This window comes from Calypte anna, chromosome 6 (assembly GCF_003957555.1).
Source record: "Calypte anna isolate BGI_N300 chromosome 6, bCalAnn1_v1.p, whole genome shotgun sequence".
Classification (NCBI taxonomy): Eukaryota; Metazoa; Chordata; class Aves; order Apodiformes; family Trochilidae; genus Calypte; species Calypte anna.
In genome coordinates this window covers 35336456-35358983 of record NC_044252.1, presented here as the reverse complement: position 1 = coordinate 35358983, position 22528 = coordinate 35336456, and the positions used below count along the sequence as shown (strand labels likewise).

Here is a 22528-nt window from a genome sequence, read left to right as displayed (position 1 = left end):
CAAGAAAAAACAAAACAAACAAAAAAACCCAACCAAACAAAAAACAACAACAGGAAAGAAGACTGTTCAGACAAACAATGAAAATTCAATTATATTTCAGTGGATAAAATGTTTACAATTACTTTGCTCTGACTATTGCTAATGTAAATAGTTATTAAAAAAACCCCATGAAAGTACCAATTAAATATCTATATTTGGAAATACAGAAAAATTAGTCAAAAACTGCCACAGAGACATGGTTGTCATGTAACATGGCACAGGTTAAAGGTGGCTGTCAGACATGTCTACTAACAATAATGTAGGCTGTCTGGGAGGGTTCCTGTATTTCAAATGATCAGTCAGTTCCATGTAGAAAAAAAATAGGTGTTTCTCCAACACAGCATGACTGAGTGCAGTTCCAAAATGCTTGGACTGACCTATGCTACTCCCTCCATACTCCTGGGTTTAGAACGCACTCTTGGTTTCTGGGATCATGGAATATTCATTTTGACATTCTCCTAGTTCCTCACTGATGCAACATCTCCTGATCCTACCATCTCTCAAGTGTTTCACTGTAGTGAGGCTCACATATGGCGCATACAGAGAATACGAGCATGAAAGGACACAGGACAGAAGCTATTAATTTGGCTTAATTGAAGAACAGAAGGCACATGGGTATCATAGGCACAGTATATGAACCTGTAGAAAAAAGTCTATGATCTGGACCACATTCTGAATGTATCAGTTGACTTACCAAACTTTAACTACAAGCCCTATCTATTTGACTTTTCAAAACCAGAGAATACTAGATATTATTAAAATCAGCAAAAAATAGCCAGCCAGATCACCTCTGTAACTTCTTTCCAAATTCAGTGCCACCTTGAATGGGTAAAAGATGTCAAATGGGAGTTTCCAGTGCATTTGGGGCTGGCCTCGTGGAGGTTCTGGCCATTTTGTGATGTCAGTGAAGGTAACAATAGTTGTCAAAGGTACCATGCTACTGCTTAGGAACTGTAACAAGAAGGAAAGCACAAGGAGTTTAGCAAGCTTGATACAAAAGATACATCCCTCTTCGATTTGCTAATGGAGACCCATTGTACATGACTGGCAAGCAAGATGTCTTTAGGATAACAGGAATTAAGTGTTACAGCCACTTTTTTTTTTAGTGCAGTAACTCCTCTTTCCCAAAATTTATACTTGGCAGGTAAATCAAGGGCACAGGTCCCAGTAGCTACTGTGCATCATAAGTTACAGATGTCTAAAACAGAAGCAGTGACTCAAGCTCTGCTAGAGTAAGCCCTCTATTATTCAGAGGGAAAGCATATCAGTTCCTACTGGAAAAGAAGCAAAGCTAGTTTTATTTTTTATACAATTATATATTTGATGTAAGATAAAATCACCTGGCCCACCTGAACAGGTGACTGCTGCCAGAAACAGCCAGAACTGCGTTGAGATTTGATCTTTCTGAGAACGTATCAATAAATTAAAGCAGGGACCCAATATAACAATTCATTTACTTCTAACATCTTAGGATATTATTTCAGAACAGATTGGTAGGTCAGTTGTTAAAGATGGAACATGGGACTGAACAACTTACGGCTGGGCACCTCCCATTATGGAGCTGTTAAATACAAACTCTTGCAATTACAACCAGACCACTGCTGAAGTTCAGTAAATCTCAGCCCACTAACATCAAGCCCATTTTGTTTATGAGTCTGTAAATAATCTGTGAAACCCATTTAATGATCTTTACATGAGGGAGTATGTTTAAATTCCATACCTTCATGGGGTAACACTGATATAAGTACCGTGCACGCAGTATTTGAGCTTGTGGATTGGAGAGGAGGCCCACCCAAGTCCACAGTATCTGTATCTCCAGGGTCATAGGAACCACACAACATGAAGTGCAATTCACAGCCTAAAAACAGAATACGTACCAAACATCTTAATACAGTATTTTAAAGGTGGAAAAGGACCATTACGGTCAAAGTCTAATAGTTTGGATAGCATAGGTCACAGAACCTGAATCAGTCGTTCTGGAACTAACCCCTTAACTTCTGGTCAAGTCAACCACCCGTTTCAGAAATATAGCCTGTGTATATTTATTATTTCCAAAAAGAATTTGTCTCAGCACTACAGCTTAGATTTTGCATTCTATTAGACTATCTTCTGAGAAATTATTAATTATCTTCTCCAAAAATACTTGGATCACAAACTTTTAACCTTTTTAGGGAATATCTAAGTATCCCTAGAAACTGGAAAATCAGAAAGAATGGTAATAATAAAAGTAAGAAATCTACAGCAAGTAACCAGGTAGTCTTAGTTCTAGCATGCTATGAGAAAAACAGGTAATACAACACTGGATTCAGTATTAAACTCTTTTTGCCCATTTAAACTGCAGGAACAGTACTGAAGAGATATCAAATCTGTCAGGGTTCTTTTATTTATTTAGCAAGTATCCTAGTAACATGAATCATAGTACAAATGACATTTTACAGGCATTAAGACCCTGAGAGCCAGTGGATCTCCACTCCAAGAAAGCAAACCCAGCTAAAGAAGCTGGTTCTTTTTCACCTGTGCTCCTTCCCAAAGCAATACAAAGACATGAAAGAAAAAATATGCAGAAGTGGTTGTTCTGCATTTATATTACCTCCACACTGCAGTTCTGAATCAGAATGGTTGTCCATTCTTCTGCCCGAGTTGAATGAGCACTGCCAGTTATAGCAAGGTCTTCCGCTCTGTCCATCCCCTGAAAAGCCTTGTATAACTTGTGCTGGATGTAACTACAGTTACTTTCTTCCAGTATTTGGGATAGGCTGGAAATGAGAACAGCTTTGACAAAGTGATTTTCCAGGACAGAAAGAAACTGCTATCAACATACTTCCTTCACAGTAAACACTCCTTTGCTCTAGTAATGAGTGAACAGAATAATTACAGAAGTATTGGTTTGAAATGGATACAGTTTTTATCCTCTCTGCAAGAAGAAGGGAAAAGAATATGGCAGGGTAATGCATGATAAGGAAAATTAACAATCCTTTAGCCATTTTGTCACATCCATGGTCATATACCTGCCTTGCTGGCAACAAAAAAAATATTCAAGTCATCAAAACAGTAACTCCTTAAGGTTCCATTATAATTCACTCCTCAAACACAAACTTCTCTTGCCCAAGACATAAGCCAGACTACAGCCTCAAAATGGCCCAGAAAACCTGCACAATGTTCAGATTGTTTTAGAGGCCCACTCTCTGTCTGATATTCAAGTCCTCTTAGGAGTATATGAAAAGATCTGCAGAGACCCACTGGCCACCTTGGGGACAGATCTAGGCTCACAGCATTGCAGGAAAGACTATTGGAAAAACACTCTAAGTGACTTCACACCTTCCAAATGTGTCAGGAAGGGTGACTGCAGAGAGCACTGTTACCTGAGCTTGCAGCCTGTCCTCATATTTCTTCCAAAGTGTACTGTGTGTCTGAGGAACTGTGAGCAACTTCCATCACCTTCACTGTGTAGAATGCTCATCTGACAGACTGCAAGTCAAGACACCAAACAAAAGCATAAGTAGACAATTCAGGACACCCAACTTGTACTTAGCAGTCCTCTCAACCCTCACTCCTCATCCTTGACAAAGGTCTACAGTCATGACCAAAAGGCCTGCTGATGGCTGCAATGTAATACTGAGATACACACTCACAGGTAAAGGTAGAATCTTGAAAGTCAATAAGTCTCATAAGTCAATAAATCCAGTGGTAAATAAAACTTGACAACACAAAAAGGATACATGCTGCACAGCACCACTGTTTGCAATCAACAGTGGTGCTCCGGTGATATAGCCAGGGTTTCCACTTCTAGGCAATATATGAGAAAGGGCCCTGGTCTACAAAGAGGTAAAGGGAAGAAAGAAAGGAAGAGGGAAAAATTAGCACTAATAAGATCCATTCATTTCAGAAGACCAAATTCAAATTTTCAAAAATGTAAATGCAACCCATTTTTTTAATAACTGAATGTACATGCACTTCTAAAGCCTCTGTTACTAGGTTTCAAATACTCTTTCTTACCTTGCAGTCCAAAAGGTGCAAAAATAAATGTCAGTGCCCTGATATGTGGATACTAGCAGGACAATTCTTGAGACAATGCATTCCTATTGCTCAGAATTTTTCTCCCAGGAAGTGGAACAGTCTGGGCAATTCTACAGAAGATCTGCAGAACAAACCCTGCCTTGACCCCAATCCTCAGTGGCAGATTACACTTCTAAATTGTTTTATACTCATTAGTATTTCCCAGATTTCCACACTTTCCACACTTATCTTTTTTCCCCACTGCATGGGCAAAATAAAATAAGTACCTAGACTTTTTCACAAACACTGACACCTCAGTTAAAGCAGCAGCTTCAACCTTTTTCTCACAAGACTATGCTTGTAACCCAATCTTATCCTCTCCCCTTATTCATCCATATAAAAACCCCCCAAACGAAATCACAACAGCAAAAACTAGTAGGATAAAAATATTCAGCCCCTTCAAACTCATGCAGTGTGAGACTGCATGCTGACATCAAGCCTGAATTTTTGTTTTACCTGAGACCAGTGTCCCCTCCTTCCTTCAACCATCAGCTGTGTCCTAGGGTTCTGGTACCACAGGGACACTGCTGTATCTTTTCACATCTCACCTATACAAGACCGGGTGACAAACTACAGACTACAAATTTATTAAGAGCCTAGGGAGGATGGGGGCACCAACCCTGAAATGCAAAGTGAAGTGCTGCTGCAGAGAGGATCCCAAGTTCCCAGAGATGTTGCTCACTTTGAATCGGACAGAAACACTCTGTATCCCACGTGTGCCACTGAATTCTATCTCATATATCACCTGAAAGTCCAATTCAGAGAAGATTCAGAGGCAGAGACAGGTAGTAGGGCAATGACTGTAAACTAATGTTCAGCTGCCTGAAAGGAAGAAGATTCAGATACCTCAGAAACAACATTGTTACACGAGTTGTCTTTCATGTGAGGAGCTCCAGGTGGTGCAACTGGGGTGACCTTCACCTGGAGACAGTAAACATATTAACAATTAGTAATTGTTTAAAAGGAATGCACCTTTCTTACTCTTTTCCATTCAAGCCAGATTTACCTTCCGACCATAGCTGTGATCTGGGGACACATAATGCTGCTCCAGATGCCCAATTTTTGTAAGAAAACACGCTACCTCACTGACTTCAGCCCTATCTATGCCCATTCATTTAAAAGTACTTCTTTCCTTATCTGCCTACTTTTTTCTACAGTGTCACAACTTTTGTCCAAAGAAAATCTTGTCTCAGACAAAGAACATTACCATTTTCCCAAGTTCCCAACCCATGGGCATTACTATGATGTCTAAGTTTCCAAATACATCTTATTTCAGAAGCAAAAATAATTTTCATTGGCAATACAGACTAACCTTCATGGACTGCATAATGGCATCATTAACTGGGACCTGGGAAAAAAAAAAACCAAGCCAAAATATAACAGCAAAAACCATATTTTCGCATGGGTCTGCGAGTGCCTATAGTAACAAAAACATCACTAAACGGAGCCTACATACTATATTGACAAAAACTATTTTGTTTATTTCAGAGGTGTAAAACTTGTCATCCATCTGTGATCTAGAAAGCACAGAAATAATCCGGAGAAAGCATTTTTAGAACATCAGAAAATAAATCTAATCCTGTCCCAGCTAATGACCTGCAGAAGGCACATACTTTAAAATGTCAGCATTTCTGATCCATGCCTGGAGCTCCCCCTTCTGGTACCCAGTAATTACTTCAGCTTCCATTTAAGGAAAAATTAAGTTTTGGGCACAGTGACAAAATGTACCCTGAAAACACAAGTTAAATTTTATCACAAGACTCTCTGACATTATATAAAAGTTATATAGATTTATATTTCCAATAAAAGGGCAAACAGAGTCACTAATCTTAATTGGGTGTTAATATTTACACTTTTTTATCCTGGAGCACCAGAAAAACTCTAGAAGGCAACAGGAGATATCTTCATTATAAAATTCAGTAAGACCAACATGATGAACCCAGAACACTAAATTGACTAAATTACTGCCAGGATAAATAACAGAGAAATTTATATGGAATTCAATCCATAAATGTAAATAAAACTAATACTGATAACTGGCCTTCGGAACAATTTTAGAAGTAACATACTATGTAAAACAAACCCTCATTCTTTACCAGTAACATGCACTGCTTGATTGATCAAGTTGAAGGAACAGATAGAAATACTTTGACAAACTGTCAAAAACGTGATCAGGGATGACACACCAGATGACCTTTAGTTTTCCAGTCAGCTGAAGGTGCAATGGAACATCAAGCAAGAAAGACACTGAGCAAAGGGGGCAAGAGGACACACACCTTTAGCACAGAGAAGTCACGGTAGTAGGAGGCAGCATCTAGGGCAGGGTCAGTAGTGCAGCTCTTGCTCAAATTGGCAAAAAATCGAGTACAGCTTGTGCTTCTACTCTCCAGGAAGCCTGAGTTAAGATATAACATCAGATAAAAAGAGAAGCAAAGCATCCTAAGACATTCTTCTGCCTTTACTAACCAGCAGGATTTCCATCAACACAAAGTCCACCAGCTCCCATTTCTATTGGCTGTCTTAGCGTGCTCAGTACAGACGATGAATCGAAGTAAATTAGGATTGGATCACCAGCCTGAAAAGATAGTTTGGAGAAATCACAAAATGCAAGGTGATGACATCAGGGCACAGAGGCAAACTTAACACTTCTCCTCAGTCTACAGCCAGTTTTGTCCAAAGGATTGTCCAAACTTTTAAACACAAGAAAAATAATCAGAAACTTTTTACGCAAAAAAAAGGAACAGAATTGAGAGATAAGAAAGATTATAGGTAGAAAAATAAGAATTTTTCAATCTCTTGTCATTCAATTTCTTAACAGACAGCTTTAGTAAAAACGCACCTGTGAACTGACAGCTGTTTTCTTTCAACTCACCCGGTAAAAGGAAGAGAATGATGGCTGGACTTGTGATGATGCTAAGAAAAAGTGTCTGCCATACTTCTTTAAGAACTTTAAAAACTCAGATTCTTTTATATCCTGTGGCTGTATGAAATAGTTCAGCTTTGCTAAAGGTTGGAGAAAATAAAAATAATTAAAAATATGACAATATGAAACTCATAGAAAAGATAGATCTAATAAAGAAGTAAATACTGTGCCAATATTTAAAAAGAACAATTTCAGTAATTATAAGCTAGATAGTACCTTGTATTAATCAATCCATAGTAGCACTGCTAGCGTGCTCATAGGAGCTAAGAACAGGATGCTGTAATGAGTATTCGTTTGTACTATTTCATGGAGAACAGGTATTTATACACAAATGTGTCTTTCAAAAAAGCTTGAAAACTGTTTAAGACAAGTATCCTAATATGTGCTCTAATTTCTGCAAGATGCCCAAATTAGGCATCACATAACTTTTTAATGACAAAACACTGCTGATATGTGAGTCCACTAAAATAAACATTAAATGCATTCAGAGTGAGTATGAATAGGGAATTGTCCTGGTTTGGGCCAGGATAAAGGTAATTTTCTGTCTTGTACTTTTGCTTTCAGCTAAGTCTCTTGTAAGTAGCTGCACTTCCTGCAATTAACAGCAAGTTTCTCAAACAGTGTCTGCTTCTAGGACTGATAACACTTCGCGCTTATAGTTACTTCTAGAGACTGGTACGCAGAACCAAGGACTCTCCTCAGTTCTGAGGAACAGACAAGACAGATGGCCAAAATTGACCAGAGTATTCCATCCCATACACATCATATTCGGTATAAATTTGAGGGATCACGAGGGTCAAACCCCTTCCTGCTCCCCCTTTTTCTCCTGTCCCTGTTTGCTTCAGCATCCTGGAGGGATTCCGTCCATTCGTCTGCCTGTGGTCCTGATCCATGCAAGCCAGAATCTGTGTGTTCCTGCCTCCAGCTCCTGACTGCTCCTGACCCCAGGAGTCCAGCCTGGACTTTCCCAGGGCTGCCCTGCAGCCTCGGTGGTGACGTGAGAGTTATTGGCAGGAAGGGGGAAGGAACGTGGTATCAATTTTCCTGTATATTTGTATATATTTAGTAATTTTTCCTATTTATCATTACTGTTTCATTAAAGTTGTGCAGTTTAGTTTCCAACCCATAAGTCTCTCTCCCTAATTCTCTCTCCTTTCTTTATCAGGGAGGAGAGGGGGATTAATAGAGAGCAACTGTCATGGTTTAATTGCTAGGCCAGTGTTAAACTGTGACAAGAAAAGATATCTTAAAAACTCCACACTTCCTGTTGGTATGGCAGAGTGATGCCTTCCTCACCCACTAGTTTTCAGAATCAATACAATGTTGTTTTAAATTATTACTGCTAAAACACTGCATCATAAAATAGCATATTATTAAGGACATACTACAAAGACTCATCCTAAGGAACTTCTTTGAACAAGAAACTTTTTCAAGTACTCAAATAAAAACATCTTTCAAGATTTGAAGATTATAGATCATGCTATAGATCATGCACAGGAGTCAGTGACACTATCCTCGATTACAGTAATACCGAAAAGAATTTAGGTTGTCTAGTATGTTGGGCGGGGTGAGGAGAACAAAAACCAAACAAAAATAATTCTGCTGTTCTAGAACAGAGCTGATCCTCTGAAGTACAGAGCACCAAGCATAAATAAAAGCTGGTCTGTATCTGAATACAGTGTTAGTCAAGCAGTCAAATCAGCCACTAAAAAGTGTTAGCAGCATGCCCAACAAGGGTAAATGATTACTAGAGAAAAATCATTGCCAGCAGAAAGCATGAAAACATGAAATAAAGAATCCAAGAAACTATAAGAAACCATTTTCTTAACAGGATAATAGTAGTGTATTTGAAACAGCACCCTGGTTTTGCTGCTCTAATGCAGCAAACCGAATGAGGTACCTCAGATACAGAAGCAATTGATGAAGGATGATTTGTTAGCCAGACCCTCCACTTAACCTGAGTGCAACAATTTTATTCTGTCTTTGGTGCGGAGACCCTGGTTCACTGAGGTCTCCCTGGAATTTTCACAGGCCAAATAATTAACAACTATAATATATGACTATTTAAAAAGATTTCCTGAGCAGAGTTAATCTATAAATTGTGTGGAAAGAAAGCTTACTTACGATCATCCAGCTGCACACAGAACAGCAAATCATGCCCACCAGAAATAGCAATGGTATGAGTAGGATAAGGGGTGTTATTTCTGAACACGAGTGATCTTTCTACACACACTAGACGCACAGATCTGAAAAGAAAAGGCCATCTTACATTGCTAAATGTCAGCAACACATTATTAGTTTTCATCATCTTACACGAGTGACTGTGCAATTTGCATTAATATGTACAGAAAGCCCCGCTCATCAATGCAGTAACTTGGTTGATACTCGTATATTTAGAAATCACTCTGAAACCCCGCGAAGCAGAAAGAGGCGAAGAAACTCCGTGTCCGCGTAGGCCAGCTCCTCCCAGCCCCGCTCAGGACCGCACCTCACCCAAGCTTTCACCTCCAGGCCCCCGCCCACCTGCTGCTGCCGATATCGCGCAGGCCGCAGGCGTCGGCTCGGGAGCGGCGGTCGGGGAAGCCGTGGGGGGCGGCTCGCGGGGTCCGGTGGAGGAGCGGCGGGGCGAGACCGGCCCGGCGGGGACCAGCGGCAGAGACCCGAGGCTCGGCCCGCCGCGCGCTGGCAGCGGGGGCTCGGCGAGAGGCTCCTCGGGGAGCAGCACGGTGCGCGGCCTCCGCAGCCATCCCGGCGGCAGACGGAGTGCCGACGCTGCAGACGGCCAGCCCCACCAGCTGCAAGGCCAGCAGCCACCCCCCAACCCTCGGCATCGCCTCCCCGTGTCGCTACGGAACGCGGGCCCCGCCCCGGGAGAGCGGTAGGGCCCCAGGCGCATGCGCGGACTAGGTCTGCGGCTTCTCGCCGTTCTCCGCCCTCCCTGCTGCTGCCGGCGGCGCGGCGGGAGGCAGCTCGGGGCTCCTGCTGGGAGCCCGGGAAGACGCTGCGTGGGAGGAGTTTAGCGGCGGCCGGGAGCCGGAGGCGTTAGCCCCGGATGCGAAGGTGGCGGCCCCGGTAGTAATAGCCATCAGAAATTGTTTCCTCGATCCATCTCGGTGCATTTCATCCCAAGGCAACAGGGTGATCGCCCTTCTCTGAAAGACTTAAGAATAGCAACTTGCTTCTCCTTACGCTGCTCAAGTTACTGAATTCCTTCCTCGGTGTCTTTGTGTTTATGATGATTAGCCTGTAAGTCTGTAACCTGACACAGGTACATGCTTGCTGCTGATTAAGACCATACCAGCTCAGGTGCATATGGATAAAGATTTGCTGGAGTAGATCCTCAGCTGATGAATACCATGCCATGCCATGCCATACCATACCATACCATGGAGATACACTGTCAGTATGCTTTGCCTGTTACGTGTCTGCCCCAACAAAAGTAAACAAACACGTTCTGATTTTCTTCCTTATGTGTGACAGAAACTCTTCAGCTTTTAAGTTATTACAGCACAGTTTTAGCATGTGATTATATGGACACCAGATAGCTGAAAGGTGTTTCAGCTTTGCACTTTTCTGTGCATTCCATGAAAGTGACATGCGGAAACAAACTGCAACCCACAGGAGGTTATAAAGCACGTATGTTTATTATGGCACCGGGTGCAAGAGGGATCTCTACTCCTAATTCTCGCACACGCAAGCGACTGTTTATTAATCAAAGTTAGAGGTATGTATTACAGAAACATGCATATGCATAAAAGAAGTTATTCAGATCAGCTATTAACATGTCTCCACCCACCTCAGCATGCACACTACTACCTGGTAATTGTAGGCAGGAGCTTTCAGGATTAAGGCTCTGAGTCTTCCTTGCAATGAACTTTTTACCTTTGGCACAAAAATCTGAGTCATACACATCAGTGATCACAAAGCCAGTTAAGATGGGTTCTTACCTGAGGAGTAGACCTTGCAGGCCAAGGCCAGGTGGTTTCTGTCTAATGCTTGGCTATACATTGTTAGTTCTCATTATCTAAATAGTTTCTCCTAGCTAAAACGTTCTGCATTTTTCCATCTCAAGAGTGATGCTCACATTGTACATGCAGAAAAAGGGAAGCCTGCAGTCTTACTGACTTCCAAAATGGCATAGCGGCCAACACTGAGACATTAGTAACCAGGTATCTCTGTCAATTATTTACGCACTGGTTGTTTTCCTGAAACAAAATCTGTTACATGTTCTGATCCAGGCAGAAGCAGAATTTAAGATGCACTATCCCATACATAAAACAGATGTTAATTTTGCTCCTTTGGTATAATCACATCGGTGCAATGGAGCAATGACTATGTACCAGCACACTGGCCTATGTGCTATTTTTGTAGGTATTTTTTTCTTCTCCAACAGAGTTCATTAGTATTTGTCCTGAATGACATTGACTTCTATTCCAGCTGAAAATATCTATTTAACATTTTTTGGTTATTAGTATTTTAAGTACAGAGATTAGAAACTTAAATGGTACGTATATTGGAATAAATTTGAACTGGAGTTCTACAAGCCTTTCTGCTTCTTCATCAGTATGATTCCAAGGGACATGGCCCACATCTGTACTCAATCAAACCACGCTATGTTGGCCAATTTAATCTAACTGTTTGACATTTTTATAGCAATTCATTGAGACTAAAGAGAGATGACTACATTAATATCTAGATGATAGCTGAGCTAAAACTGCTGTGCCAAAATACTGAAAGGCTCTTAAATTCTCTTACAGATTTTAACTCTTTGTGACAAACGAAGGAGGCTTCAGTGTAAATGTAATAAAGAGAAAGAATAGTACAATTTATAATATGAAGTATTGTAATAAAGACCATTATCATAAATTTTCTAAGAATCTTTTCAGTAATCATTTACAAATTATATTTCTCAATAATTGAGATGAAAATTATTGTTAATGTTCCTCTCTCTGTTTTCTTGGATAATAATTTTCACTGAGGTCAAAATTAAACAGAAAAGGTTTTAGCTGATGAATATGCATTTTACTCCTCCAGCTAGACTGTGAACAGACTTTTCTGCCCTGCATCTGTGGGAACCATGGTGTGGTTGGAATAATGGTAGAGGAATACCAGAAAGACTCAAAGCATATGTGAATGCTGGACCTACTTATGCTTACACACGTCACCCCATCTCACTGAAGATCCCATCAAACCACTCCTTTATAAGTGTGTTTGTTGTTAGAAAAGGTTTCCTCCTCCTGAAAGGCATTACTGATGTTTTAATGTGAAAACTCCCATTGATTGTTTGTATCAAAGGTGGGAACCTTTCACAAAGAGACCATGTCACTGGAAACAGGGACTATTAATGCTGGAGATACAGTAAACATTTGCAAAAAATATTTGTTTGTATGTGCAAAAGGTCATAACCAATGCCTTGTTCAAGAAAATAGCTTTTTCCACAGTCATGGGAGTACTCATATTAATAAACCAAACAAAATCTGGCCCTTAACAGAAAATAATTGCAAGGACCTGGAAAATAACAGTGTCACGGCCAGTGAGAAATATTGCTGTGTTTTATGAGAATGATGGATTAAACATTGTTCAATGAAGACTTCTCTTGATGGAAAGAAAACATTTGTAATGCCTCTGTGGTCCTATTAAGATTAATTAATTCCTCCTCCAAATGAAATTAAGATGAATCAGGCTGTAATATTAATTATCCATTTTTCCAGGAATACTAATTTTCGTATCACCCTGTTGCTGCCTACATTTTTATGTCTGTGCCTGTTGCATGTCAAACTTCTTGTCTAAGAGGGTGGCAAAGTGATTGAGGCAACCACAAACAGAACCTATTGAAGTGTGATGGAGAGGCTAATGGGGAAGGCCTGCAATGCAAACAGTGGCAATTGGGCCAAGAGCCACATATGGAACTAGACATGAGCAGTTTTCCATGAACTCTCAAGGTCATTTAGATCCTGCTCAGGTATTTTCCATTATATTTGATTAAACCCATTACCTTGTCTGTTGAAAATAAACTACTGGTGCCTTCTTGCTAATCCCAGTGCTCCTTACAGACTATGGATAAATGCTTGCTTACATCTATTTCTCTCAGATGCTTTCGTTACCTCCTCGGTTTCTCCTGCTTCTCTGCTTACTTTCCTTAAAAAGGCAAAAATGGTTCTCTCCAGAAAGCTAGCCAGTGCACTGCACTGCCCTCAGATATCACCCTGTGTCTTCGACACTCCTGAATGTCAGAGGCACCTATCTACCAAGTTCTGCTTCTCTAGATTAGATTACACTTGCTTCTCTCAGGCTTTCCCACATTTCACCCTCATAAGTTCTTCTCACAAACGTCTGTTAACGTCTGTAAACCTTGCTCGCCAGATGATGTTTCCAACTTGTTTTCATGGTGCTGAGTACATCCTCCATCCTAACACCCTGTGCTGCATCTCACACTACTAAACATTGCTTTCCTTGTAACTCCTTGACCAGTCACTTACAGTATGAGACTTTCTCCTTATCTTACCATCCTCTTAGTCCAACCTACTTTTCCCTTAGCAGTTGCCCCGCTTCTGTGGATTTCTCTATTATTCCTACTAACAGCATGCAAATCTACCTTTTTATTTCTAATGTTTCCACAGAGAATGAAACTAACTTTCAAATTAATGCACCAATCATGAGCTCAGCTTTTGCAATATGTATGAGCTAATTAACAAGAGTATATTAACCTGAACTTGGAATACAATAAACGAGTTTGGTGGATTCTTATATTAAGCGTCTCCTTCTTCCTCATCGCGACACTAATGTTTCCATCCCTCCTGTGTTTCTAGCCAGATTCTGTTTTCTCAATGTTTCACAATTATTTTCAAAGTTGTATGTCCAAACCTGTTGTTGTGTAGCTCTTTTTTCCTCATAAAAACCCAAGGTTATTTGTGTGCTCTATAGCTGAAATTGGAGCACTGTCCTAAAGCTCCTCCATGAATACCCTTCCTTGGAATGTTTCCAAAGCCCAATGTTACCCTGACAGGCACAATGGTAATGTGACCTATGGCTAACCTCACACTGGCTTTTAGCGTGTTAACTGTGTGTGTTGCCATTTCTCTTAGTTGGAGACTCTGACTTTCTTTACAGACTGGTGTCCTCAGTTAATTTATAGCTGCAAACTGTTTTCCTTGGTGAAACAGTCTAAAAGGTTCACCAGTAACACTTCATCACAAGTGACTTGCTTTGAGGATGGAGGATGACATAGCCAGTTACCAGATAGCAAATCTCATTTCAACTTGATATTTTCTGAGCTTCCCCATGGATTTTTACATTGTGCTTTTCCTTCTGTGACATGGCTTGAGTTTTGATGCTTTCTTTTTATAGGAGAGCTATACTCTTCGTATCCTCACCTTCTCAGAAGATAAAATAATTCTGTTGCTTTTAATTAAATACTATCACTTCTGACAATTCTTAATGATTTAATACATCCAGTACCATTAACATGTGATTAACCTAGGTCAACTTATCCTTGAAAGGGAAAATTTGAGAATGCAAGAATTTTTGCTTTCAAATCATACCTCGCTGTTTTAACAGACTAAGAAGCAAAAAAAATATGCATACAAAGAATAATTTAGTACCTTACTAAAATTCCTGTCTCGCAGATTTCCAAAACATTTTTAAAAGGCATACGAATCTGTTCACTTTTCTGCTGCAGATTCCACAGGATTAATGGTAAAGATTATGAAAAATTACAAGATGTGGCTCTTGGAATGAGGTCTGTATTTTGGGTTCAAGACTGAGCACTGAAAAAGCTAAAGCTCACTAAGGACAAACTTATACTGTAAAAGACAATCACCTCATGAAATTTTGTGAGATGGATATAAAGCCATAGATGTCTTGCAGGGAATTCTCGTATGTGCAGCTCATGTTGTTATTTGCAGAATAACTCCCTCACTGGATCTTGCCATTCTAAAATGAAATCGGAGCATTTGAATCTGAAAAATCCTACAACTCAGAAAAAATAAAAAGGATAAAATTCAGATTAATTTTGAGTCCAGAATTAGTTCAGAGAAAGATCACAGTGTATAAAAATCATTAAAAATCAGGTTTTTAAAAAGTTACAGGTTACTTTTCTATGTCTTGCAACTAAATTTCTCTAGGAGACATTAATCAAATAGCATCACAGCTCAACACCTCCAGGAAGAGTAGTGAGGATTGCATGGCCTAGCAATGGGTACTGATCATAGCAAATGGCAACAGGTATGCATCCTATCACAACACCTTTGTCTTGGCTGTCAGCCATTTTTGCCTGAAGCAGACTACCCTTCCTCCACCCACCAAGCTCCACTTTGCTTTCAGAAGTGAGGGTTGCAGACAGTGGGAACATCCCAAACACATCCCTGAGACAAAGCTGGTGACAAGGAGGAGGAAGATGAGTTCATGCTTTCTCCCATGATACTGTCACTGCTGCTTCAGTGTTTAGATGGGCTTCACAGAGCTACAGCAAAATGAATCAGAAAGCTAGTGCTCTGCAGAAATACGGGGCTATTGTGTAAGTCCATCAGTCTGAATGCTGTGAGGGACCACAAGCAGGATTGGGTGGCCAAGTGGTCCCTGTGAGTCTGCCAAGGCCAGAGTGGCTGCAGGGCCATGCTGCCCGCACCTATCCTGCCATGCCTGGTGGGATTGTAAAAGAGATTGTAAAAAAAGTTGCCTTAGCAAGACACCAGGGTTTCAGGACATGTCTTGGAACAGTGTGTGTTACCTTTCTGTGATCCACCAATATTGCCATCTGCTGTAGGAATGGTTCTTGATTTCCAGCTCAACAAGGCACTGCTCTGGTACTAGGTCTGACCACAGATATCTCGGGTAATCTGTCATTACTTTTCAGGGCATTATGGTTTTTCAATCTGTAACTTACCAAAATAAAAAGAGAAAACAGATCTGGCAGAAAAAAAAGTCTTTATTCTATGTAAAGATATCATAATTTCCTGAAGTAAACCTGAACACTGGATGATTCATTCCATATCACCACATTTATTTTGCTAAGGCCTGTACAGTATGTAGCTAGCATAGCTTCTCTATACCACTATGGAGCAAAACTTCTTTTGACTGGCACTGTATTGATATCTAGAAATAATGGCATTTAAATATAGTCAGTCATTGCATTTTCTTCTAAAATACATTAATACATTTCATATGCTATTCACCAAAGGCTCTTTAAAACAAGTCTATCTTTATTACACTCGTAGCCTTGTTTGGTTTTGCATGTCCTTAAGTGACACACCACTAAACCTAAGTATACTGCTGCACATCATTGTGTTAATTAAATATATGAGAAGGAATGCAACCATAGAAACATGGGAATTTCTGTTCTTTTTCACTGTATACAGAAAGTGTATTAATATTGCATTCCTTGATTCTGATATCAAAGGTGTAGTAAGTTAAAAATATATGCCAGGATCAGTAGCTGAATTACAAGCAGTGAGGATGTGACCTGGTCAGAAACAGGAATTTAAGCACTGAAGGGACAGAGACACAACTGGTTCAAAAAGGAGAACTGCAGTAGAGTGCCATGGGCTGCCCCAAGTTGCATGTTGGGCTGGGATGTGATTTACGCTTTCTGGAGAGGCACACCCTAGCTGAGAAGTGAGAAAAACAAAATCGTGCAGGTGGAAATAACATCCAATATGCTCCAATATTATGCAGCTCCGCACGTGCATAATACTTGTATTCTCTAACCACTGAATTCTGAAAATTATTGTTGTAAAGAAACAGAAATAATAGTTAGCACTTGAAACTAGATGGTCTCAAGAATATGACAGATACTAGCTCTGCACAGTACAGGCACATATGGAGGAAAACAACTGTCCCACAAAGCTCAGCTTCACAACACTAGTCTGTCCTACTGGCTCTTTTTGTGGATTTTTTTTTCACTATCCTATATCCTACCAACTCAGCTTCTAAAGTTGAGTTTATTAGAATAGTTCAGTTGGAAAGGACTAACAACAATAATTCAGTGGCAGTTAATTTATTTCAGAAGTTGCCACAAGCACAGAAGATTTTCTTGACAAAGAGGGAAGGCAGAGAGAAGATGTGAACAGCTCTTGACAGGGCTTGTTTTGGTAAAATAGTGCTGGGGACTCTGGATGGCTTGTCTAAGCTGCTGGATATTTTAGTGGCCCAGGTGAAGGTTCTCATCAAGGACAGATCTAATTGTAAAAGCCTCTGACTTTCTCTGCTTTTCTAGAAACAAGCCCAAACAAACAAACAAAATCCCTCAGACCTCTTCCTCCCTGAAACTCTCCTGGTTGAAATTGAGTCAGTTCTGTGCTATCTACTTGTCCATTAGCATACTGAAGCCATATGCCACTTCATGTTTTTGTCCAGCTGACCAAGCAGCTGTCTGTCATCAGTGTACAACTCTCCTGTCCCTACTGAGTTACATGTCAGCATAGAAATAGTGGTCTACCTTGATGTTATTTTCAGAAGCAAACAGTCTATGGATTGGGAAGAGGAATGCAGTGAGGTAAGAGACTCCCCTTATGGCTGGGTGTTTGACTGAACCTGCAGAGCCAAGACACGCACTTAAGAGCCTGGAATCTCAAAAGGCAGGGTACACAGGTGCATCACGTCCCCACTGACAACATTTTTCTGTATTAACTGATAGTTAGGAAGAAATATGCTGTAGCATCCCATTAACAACACAACTCCCACCCTACATGGGATGGATTTTTTCTGAACCTGTCAAGTGAGCAAAGGATCCACAATTTCTGTTTTCATCTCCAGTTTTCCTCTTAGAAATGGTGCTATGTACTGCCATGGTGGACATCTCAGTGCCTCTTTTGTCCTGGGTTAGCATTGCTCTCTCTGAAGCTGGGTTGACATCGGACTCTGCAGTTTCTACGGCACTGCAGCTGAACATCTGAATCAGACACCTCCTGAACTAGAAAGTTGAAAAAAGGGAGATCAGACAAAACACCTATGGAATTTTCTATAAAGCTGTCTGTGTTGTTATAGCTACAACTCCTGTAAATTCTCTCACGAATCAGCTAGGAATATCAAGAAATAGCCCCATAAAATGTGTGCCTGTGCCACTATGAAGAACTCTGAAACTGAGAAACAATGGTATTCTTTAAAGATCCAGACTACTGGAAAATCTTATTCTAAAAAATATTTTCCTTTTCTTCTTGTTACTAACCACATCTAATGGACAGAATTTATAATTTCTCCAGGCTTCTGAGTTGCTTCCATATGCTAATACTCAGGTATTCAAAGATGGTTTGTTTCCATGTTGTTCATATCCATAAGTGGAGTAGGACCAGCATACAACTGCCATGTATTGGGAGCTCAGGGTACTGTCCAAAGGATGCAAGACAAGCAATACCTCTCTCTGCAGGACTAAAGAAATAGATAGATTCATCACTTCTTATTCAACAGTCACCTTACTGTTTTTCTTCTTGTCACTTACATGATAAACTAGGCCCAAACCAGGACACTTACACTGCATGACATCACCACTCTTTGTACCTATATTAATTGCATAAATTATTGAAGTTTAGTATTATGCCTGTTTCCACACTGAAAATATATCTCTGGCTCATCCCCTTGTCAATTCTCCTCTGCACCCAAATCTCTGCCCACATTCCAGAGAAGACAGCTCCCTGTCCTGTAGGCACATGAAATGCTTCTGCCTTCCCTGTACACATGACCACAAATGCAGCATTTCCCCTGATACAAATTCAGCCTATTGAAAACTTCCACCTGAAAATCAACTCAGTGATGCTGCATCCCTGAAGAATTACAATGTACTGGTAAAGTCTTGAAAGTAGAATTTTCATGCAGAAAACTGATGTTCACTAAGGACTGTTTTGAATTTATAATATCTAAACAGATAATTATTCATGCTAATATTTTAATACTGCAGAGAGGCTTATTCTACCTTCCAGTAGGTATATTTACCTGTTGTTTTTTTTTAGTTCTAAATGCTAGTACTGGGTAGTGTAATGCTAGTTAACTAACATGTAGGTAAAAATAATTAATTATAAACAATTCAAAATAATAAAATATGAGTGTTAAAGACACTTTGAGAGCATACAGTACCTGTCTGTTCATAAAGACATAAATAATTGGATTATAAACAGTAGCTGTTTTGGAAAAGAAAGCTGGAATTGCTGCCAGACGAGGATCCAGCTTGATGGAAGGGTGCGCGGTGACAAGGATAGAAAAGGCAGCATATGGTGTCCAGCAGATTAGAAAGGCAATGATCATAACAACAACCATTCTAGTCACTTGTCTTTCAGGTTTCCTGGTAGTTATCAGTCTGCCTTGCGTATCTGACACCTTTAAAGAAAAAAATAGAAGATTCAAGAAAGCAAACCACAAGGCCTCCAACCAGTGAATTAAGTGAGCAGGCTAGTGATCTGTCATGCTAGAAGGAAGGGACAACAATTCTTGTGTGACAGTACACAAGGATGCTGTTACTGGAACACAGGGTGCCAACACTATTGCTGAAGGACATGAATTTTTGTATACTGTCATTATTAAACTTTCCTGTGTGTAAGTATCTTCATATTTTTTTATTGTCAAAGTGAGAACAAAAAGCAATTATTAGGGCAATCTCTGACCACTAAAAGAGTGCTCAGGGCCTGGCACAGACTGCCCAGGGAAGTGGTGGAGTCACCAGCCCTGGAGGTGTTAAAAAAATGTGGGGACATGGTTTAGCAGGCATGGTGGTATTGGCTTGACAGCTGGACCTGATGATCTTAGAGGTCTTTTCCAACTGTAATTATTCTATGATTCTGTAATTGTGTATGACTATAGAAAAAGCTGTTGCTAGGGCTTGCAATAATACATGCTAATAAGGAATTTTTGGTGTAGTGTGGCCTTTTAGTTTTCCACAAGAAATTATTTTGTTAGTTTTGCATATGTAGTGAAAGCTACCTTTTGCATTGTACAGTTGTGGCCACAGGGACTGAGGGGTTAGCAGACTTTGCCAAATTAAAACAGTGACCCTCAGGACCAACTCCACATTGGCTGCAGGAAGAGGGTTGGTTGGGAACATCAAGATCCTTGTTCTTACCTTTCTTAGCTTCTGCATCAGTTTCCCATAGGATACCATAATTACCAATAAAGGCACTATAAAACAGGTGATGAAGAATGCAATGATGTATGTATGGTCAGCATAAGCTCCTGAGTACCTGTATAAACCAGAAAATACATTTTGTATGTACTACTAATATGTGTTGTTATTTTCTTGAAGTACCGATTTTGCACTTCAAAGCTGTCACTAGTATTCTTGTCACCTGATTTTATTTAAACTACCACTTTCCAATTCTAGTCACATCCACAGATGGAGCTCTGGGCTATCTCCCTGGCTGTGGGCTAGGAAAGGATCCTATGACCAGCGGCACAAACTCAAACTATTCAGGTGGGAAGGGACATACAGCCCCACCTTCTGCTCACAGTGGAGTCAGCTATGGGGTCAGAACAGGTTGCTCAGAGCTTTGTCCAGTCTCCTGAGAAATCTCATTGTCTTTGAATCCTGACAAAAAGCACAAGGTATAGGACAGTTCTTTTCATTAGAGATAGAAGCTTCCCTTTTTAGAGAGGTCTAGGCTAATTTTGTTACAACTTTCTTTAAATCCATTTTTGCAGAGATGTACATCTTTAAACATTTCTTTGAAATTCCTGCCCCTGAGACATCCTGAGCTACAAGTTCCATTTCTTTACCATACTCTGCAAGAGTGGCCTTACCAGTTAGGCTCACAAGTAGTTCCAATCTTACTGGTGGTGTAACTGCTCCAACCCATCACTGGTGGAATGGTCCAAATGAAGGAAAAGGTCCACACAAAGGCAATACCTAGGGCTGCATGCTGCCCCCTCAAGTGCATATTTCCCAATGGGCGGCAGATGACAATGTACCGCTCAAAAGCCAGCAGAGCGAGAGACCAGAGAGCAACAATGCCTGGAGTAAAAAAGCACAGCTGTTATAAAAAATTGGGTATATTCACTGTAAAGCAAACACCATCCTACATCACAGAATTGTTTATGTTGAAAGGTATCTCTGGAGGTCACCTTGTTCAACACCCCACACACACACACTCAAGTATGGTCCATACAGCTGGTTGTCCCGGATTTGTCCAACTGGATTCTTAATAACTCCTCAGATGGAGACTCCACAACTACTCTGGATAAGCTGTTCCAGTGTCTGGCCACACATCACATCAGGCACCTTTCCTATCAACCGAAGTTATAAAAGGATGTGCAATTCATGTGCTTGAATAATATTTATTAAGAGCATGAGATTTTCATAGAGTATAATGACTACAAAACCAAGCAGCTAATTGGGTCATTTAGCTGACAATTACTTCTTTTTTTTTTTCATTCAGTTCTACTCTCAAAAGTAGAGTTCTACTCCACTCCCTTTCAGTCTGAGGATCAGCAGTGTGCCTTATTCAGAGCAGTGACAAGCATTAGGAGGATAACTTTGCTACATAGCTTCTGAAACAGAATAAAGAAGGCAGGAATGAATGTCTGTCTCCAGTAGATGTCCCATTCTGAACTAATTTCCCATTTATCCTGCACAGGTGTACTTACACAGGGAACAATGTGTTGAGAATTTTCCCTTTTAGGATATTTCTAATATTTTTTCTGTAACTGGTAAAACAATGCCAAGAAAAAGAATCACAAAAAGATGTCAGTGTGTGAAGTGACTGTTGCAGGTGTGTCATGGTTCTTCAGACCACTGGATGGGAGCTAACATAAGATGGTTCTGTGTTATGATATTTTCCATGGTTTAAGAGCAACCACTCTTTCTCTCTCGTATTTATTCATGTAAGAACACACCTAAATACAAACCTTGAAAACAGTTATAGACAGTGATTTTTTTTTCCTGACATTCTCTTACCAAAACCCCCACAATGCTGTTATTCTATTACCAAGCTTTGTCTCATTATATTACAAATATTAAATGATCAGCATCCATACAATGATGTGTAACAGAGGTAGTAATATGTTACTTGCTCACATGTGAGATCCACTACAGAAAAAACGTAACGGGAAAGAACCAGTGAGTCCAAAGGCAGGCAAAGTCAGTGCCTTTGGAAGCTGCAGCATAGCTAGTACAGAATATTGGAGGAAGATGAAGGAAAATAACATAGAACCACAAAGAAAATCAAGCTTACCAAAAAACGTGACAGCAAATCCTTCCAGTACACAAGCCCAGTATCCCATATAAAAATAACCTTTGAGATTTGTTAAAAAGCTGATGGTGCCACCAGTCAGTGAGACCAGGAAATCAGCCACAGACAAATTGACTATAACATAATTGACAGGTTGTCTCAATTGCTTGAACTTAAAAGTTACCAGGATTACAGCCAGGTTCTCAGCAAGCGACAGAGAGGTCACCACCAACATTACTGCTGCCAGAAGCCTGAAGTGCCAGGGCTGGATGGAGTCCAAAGGACGACGGAAGGGATCCCATCTGGTAGGACCAGAGGAACTGGACAACAGCGATTCGTTTCTAGGTGCTCTGAATCCATCCAT

At 40.3% G+C, this 22528-nt stretch overlaps 2 protein-coding genes across 4 annotated transcripts; both read right to left on the bottom strand.

The window, feature by feature from the left end:
- Positions 1-68: 68 nt before the first annotated feature.
- On the bottom strand, positions 69-10021 carry TCTN3 (tectonic family member 3). 3 transcript variants are annotated; one of them, XM_030452887.1, is made up of 13 exons: positions 9542-10021; positions 9143-9264; positions 6968-7098; positions 6562-6670; positions 6372-6490; positions 5408-5443; positions 4942-5016; positions 4715-4840; positions 3759-3854; positions 3402-3499; positions 2630-2795; positions 1760-1897; positions 69-990 (listed from the first exon to the last, which is right to left on the bottom strand). In XM_030452887.1, the coding sequence occupies exons 1-13, from the start codon at positions 9847-9849 to the stop codon at positions 769-771; spliced, it is 1746 nt and encodes a 581-aa protein (XP_030308747.1). In that variant the 5' UTR covers positions 9850-10021; the 3' UTR covers positions 69-768. The 3 variants fall into 3 exon arrangements, with proteins under 3 accessions (XP_030308747.1, XP_030308748.1, XP_030308751.1); XM_030452888.1 differs by having other exon boundaries at positions 4778-4840; XM_030452891.1 differs by lacking the exon at positions 4715-4840.
- A 7678-nt stretch (positions 10022-17699) lies between these two features.
- LOC103531796 (opsin-VA) lies at positions 17700-22528 on the bottom strand. The gene is made up of 5 exons (XM_030452892.1): positions 22342-22528; positions 20738-20948; positions 20064-20181; positions 19085-19324; positions 17700-17927 (listed from the first exon to the last, which is right to left on the bottom strand). The coding sequence occupies exons 1-5, from the start codon at positions 22526-22528 to the stop codon at positions 17700-17702; spliced, it is 984 nt and encodes a 327-aa protein (XP_030308752.1).

Coding starts and splice junctions, on each gene's coding strand:
- LOC103531796 (XM_030452892.1), bottom strand. CDS start 22,528: ATGGATGGATTCAGAGCACCTAGAAACGAATCGCTGTTGTCCAGTTCC. Junction 20,949..22,341: donor GGCTGTAATCCTGGTAACTT/TTAAGTTCAAGC, acceptor TTTTTACTCCAG/GCATTGTTGCTCTCTGGTCT. Junction 17,928..19,084: donor ATGTCTTTATGAACAGACAG/GTACTGTATGCT, acceptor TCAACTTTCTAG/TTCAGGAGGTGTCTGATTCA.
- TCTN3 (XM_030452887.1), bottom strand. CDS start 9,849: ATGCCGAGGGTTGGGGGGTGGCTGCTGGCCTTGCAGCTGGTGGGGCTG. Junction 7,099..9,142: donor CTGTGTGCAGCTGGATGATC/GTAAGTAAGCTT, acceptor TCCAACCTTTAG/CAAAGCTGAACTATTTCATA. Junction 3,855..4,714: donor ACTTCACTTTGCATTTCAGG/GTTGGTGCCCCC, acceptor ACCTCTTTGTAG/ACCAGGGCCCTTTCTCATAT.